The sequence below is a fragment of the Abrus precatorius genome, unplaced genomic scaffold (genome assembly GCF_003935025.1).
Source record: "Abrus precatorius isolate BTA unplaced genomic scaffold, Abrus_2018 Scaffold2, whole genome shotgun sequence".
NCBI lineage: Eukaryota > Viridiplantae > Streptophyta > Magnoliopsida > Fabales > Fabaceae > Abrus > Abrus precatorius.
Genome location: NW_020874362.1, coordinates 8,670,540 through 8,684,280, shown reverse-complemented (window position 1 = coordinate 8,684,280; position 13,741 = coordinate 8,670,540). Strand labels below are relative to the sequence as shown.

The 13,741-nt window shown below is 34.7% G+C and overlaps 2 protein-coding genes across 2 annotated transcripts; one reads left to right on the top strand and one right to left on the bottom strand.

Annotated features, from left to right (window-relative positions):
- Window positions 1–213: 213 nt before the first annotated feature.
- On the top strand, window positions 214–1,310 carry LOC113859408. The gene is made up of 2 exons (XM_027492192.1): window positions 214–712; window positions 1,138–1,310. Exons 1-2 carry the CDS (start codon window positions 214–216, stop codon window positions 1,308–1,310), a joined length of 672 nt encoding a protein of 223 aa, XP_027347993.1.
- A 4,096-nt stretch (window positions 1,311–5,406) lies between these two features.
- On the bottom strand, window positions 5,407–13,436 carry LOC113857813 (RNA polymerase I-specific transcription initiation factor RRN3). The gene is made up of 16 exons (XM_027490025.1): window positions 13,230–13,436; window positions 12,977–13,104; window positions 12,801–12,884; window positions 12,612–12,683; window positions 12,442–12,513; window positions 12,110–12,346; window positions 11,663–11,773; window positions 11,464–11,574; window positions 8,570–8,695; window positions 8,372–8,440; window positions 8,162–8,268; window positions 7,607–7,690; window positions 7,414–7,501; window positions 6,986–7,105; window positions 6,232–6,416; window positions 5,407–6,098 (listed from the first exon to the last, which is right to left on the bottom strand). The coding sequence occupies exons 2-16, from the start codon at window positions 13,088–13,090 to the stop codon at window positions 5,798–5,800; spliced, it is 1,881 nt and encodes a 626-aa protein (XP_027345826.1). The 5' UTR covers window positions 13,091–13,104; window positions 13,230–13,436; the 3' UTR covers window positions 5,407–5,797.
- Window positions 13,437–13,741: the final 305 nt, after the last annotated feature.

Sequence of the window (13,741 nt, the reverse complement as noted above, 5' to 3'; positions counted from 1 at the left end):
ATTCAGAGGATGAGTTCTTTTTGTGGGTTGCAAATGGCCAAAGAATATTTTGCTGAAGGTGATATTAGTAATGCACAGAAGATTTTTGATAGTATTGCTAGTCTATACAGAAAAGAGGGATGGGTAACTTTGTTATGGGATGTCTTGGGGTACTTGTGAGAGTGCTCTAGGAAAAATGGTACTCTTAAAGACTTTGTTGAGTATTCCCTTGAAATGGCTGCTCTGCCAATATCATCTGATACTGGTGTCCAGAGAGACACTGGTCCAGCTGGTCCTGCAAATCTACTGCAAAGAGAAATTGTACACAAGGAGGTTTTTGAGCTTGTCAGGGAAGCTTCAGGATTGGCAACAAATGAACACCCCAGTAATCTTAAGATCACTGGAAACGAATCACTTCAGCTTGAGGTTGATCTTGTTAGTCCTCTTAGATTGGTGATGCTTGCATCGGTTGTTTTCCATGAGCAGAAAATCAAGCCTGGAGCATCAACTTTGATTACAGTATCACTTCTTTCACACCTACCCCTTATTGTTGATATTGATCAATTAGAAATCCAGTTCAACCAATCTAATTGTAATTTGTTCATTGTAAATGCCCAAAAACCTCAATCAGTAGAAGTCAGTAATGGTAATCAACAGCATAGAATGGAGTCAGCACCTTCTCTTTCACTTGAATCAAACAAATGGCTAAGGTTGACCTATGAAATCAAATCTGGTAAGTTATATACTCTTGACAAACTTTATTTTCCTCTCTAGCTGTCAAGCTCATTTATGCACCTTCGGATGTTACTAAAAAAACAAACATGGGCAGTGTACATTTCAAACATTATATATTATCTGATACCCCCTACCCCAATATATTGTGATCCTTAATTTCTGTTGTGTATGTGCTCCCTGTGGCTAACAATGGGATGGTTGTTCATTTATGAATCATGCAAATGCTGTTATATGTCTTCTAAAGTTGGTATGGATAATTCAGACTCTTTCAAGAAGATCTGTCTATTATCTTCGGTTCCACAGTGCAGTTTACAGCTAACTTATTTTCCGCCTTGACCCATGCGTATCTATTACCATCAGAAGTATTGCTTTCACTGTTTGCATTTTATGTTGATTGTGATTTTTCATTATATGATTTTGCAGATCAAAGTGGAAAACTTGAATGCCTATCTGTTATTGCAAAATTTGGATTACGCTTCACAATATGCTGCAGAGCTGAAAGCCCTGCTTCACTGGATAGTTTACCTCTTTGGACATCGGAGGATTGTATACAAACCGTTCCAATAAAAGATCCAATCCTTGTGTTATCTGGTTAGAAGTCCACCCAAGTTGAAGAACCAGACCCACTGGTAGATCTGCATCTTGGTGCCTCTGGTCCTGCTTTAGTGGGAGAAATTTTCTTGGTACCTGTAACATTGGTCTCAAAAGGTCATGATGTCTACTCAGGTGAATTGAAGATCAATCTTGTGGACGTCAAGGGAGGTGGCTTGTTTAGTCCAGCCACAGGCTATGGATAGTCATCATGTCCAGCTGCTTGGTATATCTGGACCAGAAGGAGAAGATGATTCTCAATTAGATTCTGACAAAATAAAGAAAATACAGCAATCATTTGGATTGATTTCCGTTCCCTTTCTTAAAAATGGAGATTCCTGGTCATGCAAATTAGAAATCAAGTGGCACCGACCTAAACCTATCATTCTTTATGTATCTTTGGGTTATACTTCATATAGTAATGAATCAAATGCACAGATGGTCCATGTTCACAAGCATTTGCAAATTGAAGGGCACACTGCTATTGCTCTTAGCCATCATTATTTAATGCCATTAAGACGAGACCCATTGTTACTCTCTAAGAATAAGCAAGGCTCAGAGTCTGATCCGTCAGAATCACTGCCCTAAAACCAAAAAAATGTGCTTATCGTTAGTGCAGAGAACTGCACTGAGTTGCCATTAAGGTTGAAGTCCATTTCCATAGAAGTGGAGGATGATGCTGAAAGCACGTGCTCTATTCAACATGGAGGAGACAATGAGTTTTCAAACCGTGCACTTCTTGTTCCTGGGGAAGAGTTCAAGAAGGTATTCTCAGTCAGTTCCAATGTGAACCTTTCAAAGATCAGACAAGGAACTGTGTTTGAGATGGAGGAGGGATTTGGGGACTGAAGAGCAATCTGCTTCTACTTCAACGTTGTCTTGGGTTTTGACTCAACAAAAGCTTCCGGATATGAACATGGAGTTAACCACCATTGATTGTGAGTTTGGAATGTCCCCCTTACGCCATCCTCGGAGATCCCTTTACCTATTACGTTAGAATCTCGAACCAAACACAATCACTGCAAGAAGTCAAATACTCACTCGCGGATGCACAGAGTTTTGTATTATCAGGGTATCACAATGACACTGTATATGTTCTTCCAAAATCTGAGCACATTCTCAGTTACAAACTCGTCCCACTTGCCTCAGGCATGCAACAGTTACCTAGATTTTCCATGACTTCGGTGAGATACTCAGCAGCATATCAGCCTTCAAATTCTTCGAATTCTGTTTTTGTTTTTCCTACCAAGCCTCATTTCAAAACTGCAGCCTCAACCAACTTTAGGGGGGAGTCAGTTACTAATGAGTAAATCTTGTAAACCGTCAATTTCTTCAATTTTTCCTCTTCCGTGTAAACCCCCGCCCCCCTAGTTTGAGGGAACTTCATAATATACATGGAAAAGCTGCATATGCGGCCTGTTTTGGATTTCTAGTTCCTAGTTTATTATTGACTTGGTTAGTGCATCATATGTTCTTCAATAGCTATGCATTACAGCAATGCATTTTAGGGTGCATTTGGGCAACATCTTAATTAAGTATTTATTTTAATAAACTCTTCATGAGTAGTTTATTCCATAAAACTTATTGGTACAAGCTGAAAATTTTTTTTTTATAAGTTATATGAAAAAACTAATTGAAATAAGTTAAAAACTAACTTATGTTGAAAGTAGCTTACAAGAATCCCAGTTATTTTTATAAACTCAAATATCTCTTTAGGCTGTATAATAACATTCTAATCGATTTTGTATTAAATGATCTTGGTGCAGTTAATTTTATAAACTCAAATATCTCCTTAGGCTGTATAATAATATTCTAATTGATTTTGTATTAAATGATCTTGGTGTTGGATTTTGCTAAAATATAGATGCAAGTGTTTAATATAATTTTTTTTTTTTTGTCTCCATATAACATAGCTAGTAAAGAAGTATGAAATCTGTTTTTAAATATTAATATTTACATGTTATGGATGTTTTAAGGTAGAAAATGGTGAAATTATCGAGAATGTTGATGAGCTGATTATTCACGATGGTCTGCTGATGAGGGTGAGACTAAGACGTAGTTGTATCTTCTGAATTAGTGAATTTTATCTAAACATAATAAGCAGACTTCATAAACTATGAGTTAGAATACAACTTATCAACAAAACGTACAACTTTATTTAATCTCTTCAAAGTTTTCAATTGTAAGTAAGTTTAGTTATAAAAAGTTATTTTTAAATAAAAATACATTAGTCACATAATTAAAGTGTTTAATTTAGAGGTTGGATTGATATATAGAATATTTTTCAACTTAAATCAGTTCATCAAAATAAAATAGGTTATTGACAAGAATCAATATGGATGAAGAAAATAAAAATAAAGGGATGAATCTCATACAAAACAAGATCAAAAGTAAAGAACCTCCAACAAACCTTAGATCAAATGGTGACAATGACGTTCAAAGTACTTAAAAACATGGAAGAAAAGAATTCAAGTCTCGTCTCTTGTTTTCTAATTAAAGATTATGAATATTAGGATATAATTCAATTCATTTTAGCCAATCCTTATTTTTGTTGTATATTGGGCTAAAATTTTAAATAAGTGGTTTATTATACTTTAAGTTAGTGAGCTGATATGCATTTATTAATTAAATTCTTTAGGCTTGAATATTGAATTGAGTTTGTAGCACTTTCTTTTCTTTTCTCTTTTTTTCATCTTTTCTTTTTCTCTTTTTTCATCTTTTTCCTTTAGGTTTTACAAATCTTTTTTCAGTATTTCTTGATAACATTTTGTGTTTCAAAACATCATCATTTACCTTGTTTTTGTAACATTGAATTTGAGATTTTCTAGAATAAGATATACTCTTTTTACAATGCAAATATATTTTTTACCCTAATTGAACTAACTCAAGAATAAATCCATCAATATCACATCAATTATATTGAATTTGGTTAAGGGAATTGTTTCTTTCTTTCAACCTAACCCAACTATTTTGGAATTGTAATACAGATTTCGTTCACCAAAACTCAAATATAACTTTTAGAAAATTTGGAATCTTGTAACTCTAAAAAAAAAAAAAAAAAATATCTTGTAAATGAGAATATAGTTATGCCTTTTACAAACTAATATCATCTCATCTAATTTTTTAGTAATAAGTATTTAAAAAGGTTTTAACTTCTCTTTGAGAAATTAAAAAAAGGATCCACGTTCACAAAAAATGACATAATGTCTAAAAAGGTAAAATGACAGATACATTTTCATTTTTAATAAAAAAATTATTGTCAAGTTAACTAAGAAGAGAATTCTCATCGAGAATAAAAAATCATCAAAATTTATATAATAAATCTTAATAAATTAACACAAATTTAAAAGGAACTGAAGTAACCCAACATTTATCTTATTCTCAATTTTTTTAAAATATATGTCATTATCAAGAGTTTAAACCCTAATTCTTAGATTCTATGTCCCTCTAATTTTTTCACTAAGCTACCAACAACAAGTGGATTGTGTAAAATTATAATAAATTAACTTAAAATTTTTAATAAATTACTTTAATTTAATTTATCAATTATTTTATTTAATAATAATTATAGACAAAATTTGAGACAAAATTATTACAATTAGGCAAACTCAAATAACATTGAGACATATCACAATTAAAGGTGTACACGAGTTTTGTTATATGTAAATTATTTTTAGCTTAACTCCTTAAGTACTTGGAAAAGCTTATTTATTAAAAAAAAATACAAGTTTAAAGTTAACTACAATTAATTCAGATCAGTCGATCCTTCATGTAATTCCGCAAACAAAAGCTAAATGATCAAACCTTCAAAATCAATATATTAAAGGACTGATAATTTTACCTTTTAAAATCTATCCAAAATTTATTAATTAACCACAAATCTAAAAGAAATAGGTCCTAAATTGTACAATGCTAAGAAACAATAACTATACACATTAAACATTAATGTATAAAAACATGGTAAAAAATAATAAACTAGTAAGTAGATAATTGAATGTTGTAATACATTTAACATTTTTGACATTATAAATAAATAATTTACTTTTCGACCATCCAATTTAAATTCAAAATTTGTATAATTCTTTTGGCACCCCCAACTCCAACTCAACAAAAATTCATTCTATAATTCATTCAAAATTTGTATAATATAAATTATAATTACAAGATAGAGAAGGAAACAAATCTTAGGGTTGGCTGGTCCTACTTTGTTCAACAGACGGTACAGAGGGAAGACAAAAACGACATAAGAACATTAGGCACTTGACACTTCCAAAGTGAAATGCACTTCAATGGATAAAGTACAAAATTATTTCACCCAACGGTTAAGATTTTGACTGAGTAATTGTCATGCAAATGCATGCATTTTATCAAAATCTCAACCGTTAATGTTGTAATTCCACACTAAATCCTCTGAAGTGTACCTCCTGGCCTAAAAAACAATGCAAAATTGACAGTTTTCCTATCATATAAAGGAATAACAAGCAGATAGGTATTACAAAGACTCTGGACTAGTGGATGGTCTGATTCTTGCTGGCATTCGCGTACAACGTTCCAATTGTGTCTCGTATGTTAAAGATTGTTTGGGTGTGATAGACATTTTGTTCAAGTCAGGATTAAAACCAAGACCTACTTCTACGCTCACCATCATGTCATCATCAATCATATCCTTTGCATTCCTGTCAATAAAATCATCATCTGATACTTCGCTGCCACTGTCACTGACTTCATCATTGTCATCACTATCGTATGTAGTTCTGACTTTAGACCAGCGTACAAAAAATGGCCTTATGTAGCTGAAGACAGTCAACATTGACACAGTAGGAATGGAGAGCAAAAGCAAGATCAGTATACAATTTAACAAGTCAAATCAGATAAATGTTCAGTTGAATATCTCTTCAGCATATCCAAAAACCTTTAGTTACAAACCTTTCACTTTTCTTCAATAAACATGGATCAAATGGGAAGAACATGTCAAGTCTATCCATCCCACCAAAAGCCCTGGAAAGATCAGACTCGAGTACATCATTGAAAACAAATGACTCAGATGCCATGAAAAGTTTAGCAGCCTTTGCCTGTCTAAGATACTCTTCCACTACAGTAGGCAAACACACCTGTAGGAAAAATTTATATCGGCCTTAAAAATTTATTTTAAAGTGATGTGTACACATTTGTGATTCAGTAAAAGGTCAACAGCAGATGCATCAGAACAGCAATAGATATTACATAATTAGAATTCCCTTTGTTTCCTTTGTAAAATCTAAAATAATTGATGTAGGATCTGTTTCATTTATTAGTTGATATTATATATCATTTAGGATTTGTTTACTTTATTCAGATAAGATTGTATCATTATCGTGATTTAGGATTTGTTTCCTTTTATTAGCTATATCATTTAGATTAACTTTCTTTGTATTAACCGTCATTAAAAGGGAACTGATATTATTCAATAAAGGACAAACAGTTATACTCAGAATCAGATACTTCAAAAGAGGCTCTGTGAAGGACGAGTCTATTTCCCTAATTCCTACACAAAGGACAAACAGAGTCGCAAGAGAAAAGTTGAAACAAAATGCAGTCTCCCCCCACCACTCTTTTTTCCTCCAATAATATTCTTATTTGATCCTAAGCTACAGATGATGTTTAATATAGAAACTATGACTACTATCCATGAAGTTCTTACCTTCAAGGGACTCAATTTATGTTTCCAGATTGCTTCCATGGGCATATTGAGAAGCTGCAATTTAAGCCTTGGTGTATCCATCACAGACCTCATGCGAAAACACAGAATATACATGATGGCCTGCTCACACCAAAACAAACAAAAATAAAAATCCTGAAAAAGCAACTTCAACACGAGACAATATTTGCAGTAACTAGAAATAATGGGAGGTGTTTCCACCAGGTTGAAAACATTTAGAAGCCAGCTAAACCAATTTAATAAAGATGACTTGATCAATGAAGAAAAAATCAATTTATGAAGTGGCAACAAACAAGGATGAATGGGCGATGGCAGAGTCAGAAGTACATACAAATGTAGACATTAACAGTATGTTCACATGTAACAGTTGCATTCCTACAAATTAAAAGGTCAACTGTCAATGGACTCACCTGGCACCCAGAATAAAAAACTTGATGTGCTCGTGGATTCATATCAAAATCATGCAACTTGCAATAGTCAAAACACCAACTGACCAATCTGAAACCTCAAGAAGAGACCACCACATCAATTTAGAGCAATTTTTTCATTACAAAACAAAAATAATAATTGATAAGGAATGGACAGTGGACACTGTCTACAAACCTTTGTATGATGCTGGCAACCAATGCAGCTGAAAGAAACCTTGCACGAGACAGATAACTAGCCAGATAAGCAACAGCACTCATTCTGGAATGTACAATTAACAATGTCGTGAGTTACATTTGAACCATATACAGCACCAAATACACCACATGACAGCTTCCATCAAAGTCCAGTTAAGTGCTTAAAATTCAAAGAATATTTCAAGATGAGGAGGAGCAGACCCCATTTTACAACAGAATTAAGTTGCAGCTTCGAAGGCCACCATTTTGAGACAGCAGCCACAAGCCAAATAGATTGACAACTAAAAATTAATAGTAGTTTATCATTCCAGTTTCTGATTTAAGCAAGGACAATCAGTTGATGGCTACTGTGATTATTCATAGTCAAGTTAAAGACATTCAAAGGAAATGATGTACGAAGGCATTGAAATCAATTGTCCCAAATTTTACAGCAGCATATATAATCCACCTCATTCCACCTACGTAGTTCATCAATTAATCTGGTGGATCAGGTGGATTTTGATTTTTAAACACAATACAAATAAAACAAGATTACCTGGTAATAGGGGGGTTAACATCACATTCAAACATCTCTGTAAGAATCATGGCAAATTTCACACCACATCCTTCAGGATCCAATGCACATGCATAGAACATCACAAACTGCAAAGAAAGAGTGGCAGTAACTATGCAATTCACTGAAATAGTATTAAAATAAACGTCATGACCAATTTAAGAACAGCAAAAATTGAGGAAAGAACAGTACCTGGGTAAATTTTGACTTGTATGCATTTAATACAGTTCTTTGAAATGATGTCAGCAGAACATTGAATACCTAATAAAGGAATTTAATGGAACAATTAGGCACATTATGAAGTCATGTCAATGCACTGTTTAAATATAAGCAGTAGTTTGTTGTCAAATGTGCATGCATGAATGTGTAGTTTTATATAGGTGGGAATACCCCAGCCAAGCGGCCACTGCTTTGACAGGATTCAAGGTGCACAAAAGTCAGCACCATTAGGCTATCCAATTTTTCAACAACCAGGTTTCCTTGCAAACTTTTCCTATATTTCAACTCTGCAGGAGCCTGAAAAAGGAAGAACAAGAACCATAAGATGGCATAATAGTCATGAGAGATACAAGGTGAAGCCTCAAAATATAGAGCACATTCTTTTATTAGACATATATTGATGATCAGTAATGAATATTAGCTTTATTATCCCCAAATAACTTGCATTGCACAAAGAATAAAAAGTGATATATATTACTCAGACAAGCAAATAACCAATATATATTAGTTATTATACCTATCATCAAGAGCTTTTTTACTAATTGCTATTTTCAAAGAAAAATAATCTAAATCCTTGTGAAAAGGAACAAACTGCACAGCCCATCAGCAAGCAGTCAGCTTGCAGCAAAATCCCAGAATACCAATCAATCTCGAGAGGTTTATCCTTCCTTTCACCATGCCCTCTCTGAAGTATCACCACTGATGAGAAAATCATAGAACTGGGCTCTCACAAATCCATAGTATATTACCTAGGAGATTCAATTTCGTAAAAGAAATATCTACACAGATTGTCTCACACTCCATCCCTACTGCAGGGCAAATTTTACTCCCTAAAGGTGTTGCTTCCTCTGGATTCAGGAAGTTATGATATACAGTGGAGTTGAAGAAGCCACAAGATGCAGGGGTTTAATGCAAAGCAAAAGTGGCCAGGGACCTCTCGCTGATTGATGCAGCTTTCTTTAGTAACATGCACACCTCTGGAAACTTGATGGCACTTCCCCTCCATGGTGAAGGTCTGAAGGAGATGCAAGCTCCTGGGTGATGACCACAGCATCACGCTTCAGGATTAAAGACAGTAGCAGCAAGGATTGTGCAAGCAGATCAAGTTACACAAAACACAAAAAGGGAGCAGCCACTACCAAGCATCTTTATAATATTTTAAACACTTCTAATTTATACCTTTCAGCCAATTTTGTTTTTCCCTGCAAATTAATAATTTATTTATTGAATGCAAATAGAAGGGCATAAGTTCTTGATACCAATAGGTAGACTCACCTCTAAGGCAAACTATCATTATATGTTTTATTTTCACTCCAACATAGCGAAATTATAAGGAAAACCAATGCAATTTAGTAAAATATTTTATAGGCTTTTACATTACCAACACCTTTCTTTCATAAGGTAGGCATTTTGATGCCTCTCACCCTAAAAGTTCCCATGCACTTTAAGGGTGCATTTCCTTTCACTATCCAGTGCATATTTTTATGTTGGACATGCGCAACTAGTCCATGAGGAATGAACAATAGACACCAGTATGCAGGTCAGAAAGACATACCAAGCATTACTTGGACATATATGGCTCAATTGATGTACACAAAACTAGATGACATCACAAGGAACATTTTGACCAACTACTTCAGTCAAAGTACTGACTCTATGAGACAGCACATACAGGTTAAGGAAAACTACCTCCCTCGCTTATTAAGAAGGAACAGAGATAGAAGTTACTAATATGAAGATTCACCAGAAAAAGGTAAAGCTCAACAAATCAGAAAAAGATCGCAGACATCTACATGATAATCTAATACCAACAACTATCACATTAATTGAAACATGTTTGTCTTCAATTTTGACAGCTGAAATCCTTGTAATTACAACATCACCAAAACATATCAGGAATGTTCAAAAATGATACTTATCAATGCAAATGGACATGCTCACTTACTTGCTTAGCATAAGACATTTGAACAATTAAGTACCTGAAATCAATGTATTAAGTTTTGCCACTTCACAAAGCCGCTCAACCTCAACCATGGCTGGATAAAGCCAAGCCTAAGTACCACTCAGCTTGGCATGTTAGCCTGAAATAGGCAAACACCAGAATAAGGCCCTTCATCTTTTGATAGGGCAAATGGCTGTTTCCATAGCCTTGTAAACTTACATATATGCTCTGACAATTACACTATCAATGCACCAATCTATGTTTGAACAAAACTTGTATTCCAGTTAAAACTCAGATCTGCCAACCTTCCTTTCTTGTCTATTGCCCCTCTCTTGGTAATAAAATGCTGAGTATATGCCACGAAGAAGAAATTAGAAGGAGCATGGTCATGTGACAGGTATACCAATAGTGATGCAAGAGGTCCATTAGAATGGCATGACGATTTATTAAATTTACACAGCAGAAATCATCCAAAGCTTCACATCTCATTCACTGCTGGATTTTTTGGCAAGCACTTTCCCTTTGAAATATAATGGATTTGTGAGAGAGATTCAAGGGAGGATAGAAAGTCAAGTTGCTACAACTACAACTAATGTAATCTGGTATTGTAATTACAAACAGTGCACCGCCACAAAAGGGGGTTAGGATGAACTTTATGGTTAATCACAAATTGGTTAACTTGACCATGCTTGGTCCATTCCCCATGCTATCAACCATCCCTGCCCATCCTTGGGAAATTTTCTTGAAATTGAAACAAATTCTCAAATGGACATTTGAAGATAGTGGAAATATCAGGCTAACATAACAACCTCACTCAATTTTTTAACATTTCCAATTCCAGGAAAACAATCCACCAGAGAAGGAACATGGAATAAAATAACTTCACAACAGAGACAAAACATAAATGAACATAAAATCTGACAAGCAATATCAAGCCAACTGCAGGAATATGAGATTTACTCCTTCAAGCAAATATGAAGAAAAAAATATTGGATTTATTAAGTAAACTCAGCTAAGGTGAACTAAACTCTCCAATCCAGTGAAACATCTTTTTTTAATATTCAAAATACCATTTCATTATACAACTGCAACAAGAAATTTAAACAAATTGTATGTACCCTACCATACTATCACGTTTCTCATCCTCATCTGCAAATTCAGTATCATCATCTAACTCCATTTCAAATATGCCTTTGGCATCTTCCATCAGGATTCCATCCCATCCAATTTCCACCTACAACCATGTGAAAGAATTAATTAAATGGCCAAATGACCAAAAAATTCTTTTGAGTAAAAATTTGTGGTAGGCTTAACTAACTTACATCCAACTCTATCAACCTATCCACAAGTGCAGGCAGCATTGTAGAACCAACAGTTTCTCCAATTGCACCACTCTCCAGCCTCAACATATTCTCCACATACATAACAATCTCCTACATGCAACATAAACAAGTGAATTTTCTTGAAAAATAATAGTAAAAGACAATAGTTCTCTCTCTGTAAGATGAGTTAACAGTGATACACAAAAATAGAAAAGTGGATAACATAAGCTGTCTCCATATCAATAAATTTAACAATTTTCAACATACCATTTTGAAATTAAAATCCATACTACAAAAAGAAAAAACTTACAAAAAAAAAATTATCACTATAGATTTTCATACAAAATAATTCAAGGACAAGGAAATGGAGAACCAACGGCAGATCCTACATAACATGACACAAGAAACGCTTTTCATAATATTTACCAGAGAACAGTGTAAACTCACAGTTTCCTTACTGAAGACACTTGGCATTTTCTGGACAACTATTGGAGATAGTCGCAAGGGAGCAAGGGGCACCAAATCAGCTATCTCTTCCAAAGCAGCGTGCACTCGTGACAGAACTTTATTTTTCCTGTCAATTCCATTCTCCTGCTTCAGAAGATCTAAGAGGTAATAAGGTGGCACAAAATGCTTCACAAGCATCTCCAAACACCAGTCAATATATTTTCCATTGGAAGCAGCCTGTAGAAAAATACATAAGCAGCAAACTTAATAAAAATTCACAAATTGCTCTACAAGTAACAAAGATCCAAGGGTGTCACAAAAGATTCATGTACCAATGATACAATGAGCTCCAGCAGCGCATCCATAACATCAGTTCCATAATTCCACAAGCTCATTCTTGACACCTGGACAAACAATTATATCAAAATCAATATCCACAAATATTGACATGGAGGCATAAATTCAAAGCTTTGAAAACACTAGAGCCAAGGTGATATCATACAGCAAAAAGAAGAGCTTCATGATGAACAGAATCGATAGAGGACACTGCTCCAGAAAGTGCCTTCAAAGTTGTCTGTAACAATATGATATAACAGAATAAAGTGTGGTCATCACAGTGTCTTAGGTTTAAGCCCAAGGAAACGATGCAACAAAATTTCAAGTTGTTATGATATTTAACTGAATAACCTACCACAAGGTAAGCAACCTCATCAGGATTAAGTTTCTTTTTCGGGTGCAAATAACCAACAAGTTCATCGTAATTCTCTCTATCACCCTGAACCACAAGAATCTAACTTTTATTTTCTTTGACGAGAGAGAGAGACATCAAATTGAACAAAAGTTGTGAAAGTTTCTCGAATGTTTTACCAACGTGACTGCAGCAAGGACATCTTTGACGTGACTAATTAACTGGGAATCACTGAAATCACCATTCTCCATGTCACCAAACTCTTCTTTGTCAGTTACCACAACCCTTCCCATGTTCTCTTAAAACCCTAAAACACACGAAACGAAAAAAAGTCACAAAGCATTAACCAAAAATACTTTGCAGTTTGCATAGGCTAGTGATCACAAACGACGCGATTTAACAAAACGCTAAAACATGCTAAACGGTGCTTACAAAGCGATGAAGTCTGCAGAAGCTAAGTGGGTGACTCAAAGAAGAAGGAAGTTCGAAGCACTATGCTTATCTAACAATAGCAGTAGAAGCAAAACGACAGCGTATCGAAGAGGAAGGAGGCGCGTGAAAGGCTGTTACTGGCGTTGGCTGCTGCAACCTCTTCACCGAAAGAGTAATTGCGGCTGCGAAGAGGGAACAGCAACAGGTCTTTGGCCGAGCAAATCTCGTTCTTTATATAGACGTCCTTCTTTGCTTTTTTTTTTTTTTTTTTCCAGTTATTTGGTCATGGCGTTATATTTGCATGTTGGGCCAACTCAGACTATGAAAGGGAGCCTATTATTTTACACCGTACAAATATGGGCCCATTCTTCTCTTGTCAGGGTTTCCTGAATTACATTTCGCCCCTATTTTGTACTTTTAACACCGCTCTTGATAATTTTTTGGCAAAATCTACTGTGCTCTTTTCCTACTGAGGGGCATACCATGCTCTGGTCAAATACATAAATATAATT

Excerpts from the sequence above, each read along its gene's own strand:
- LOC113859408 (XM_027492192.1), top strand. The coding sequence starts at position 214 with ATGGCTGCTCTGCCAATATCATCTGATACTGGTGTCCAGAGAGACACT. Across the intron at positions 713-1,137 it reads GACCTATGAAATCAAATCTG|ATCAAAGTGGAAAACTTGAA; the intron begins GTAAGTTATATA and ends ATGATTTTGCAG.
- LOC113857813 (XM_027490025.1), bottom strand. The coding sequence starts at position 13,090 with ATGGGAAGGGTTGTGGTAACTGACAAAGAAGAGTTTGGTGACATGGAG. Across the intron at positions 8,441-8,569 it reads GCAGTGGCCGCTTGGCTGGG|GTATTCAATGTTCTGCTGAC; the intron begins GTATTCCCACCT and ends TTCCTTTATTAG. Across the intron at positions 6,099-6,231 it reads TTATTGAAGAAAAGTGAAAG|CTACATAAGGCCATTTTTTG; the intron begins GTTTGTAACTAA and ends GACTGTCTTCAG.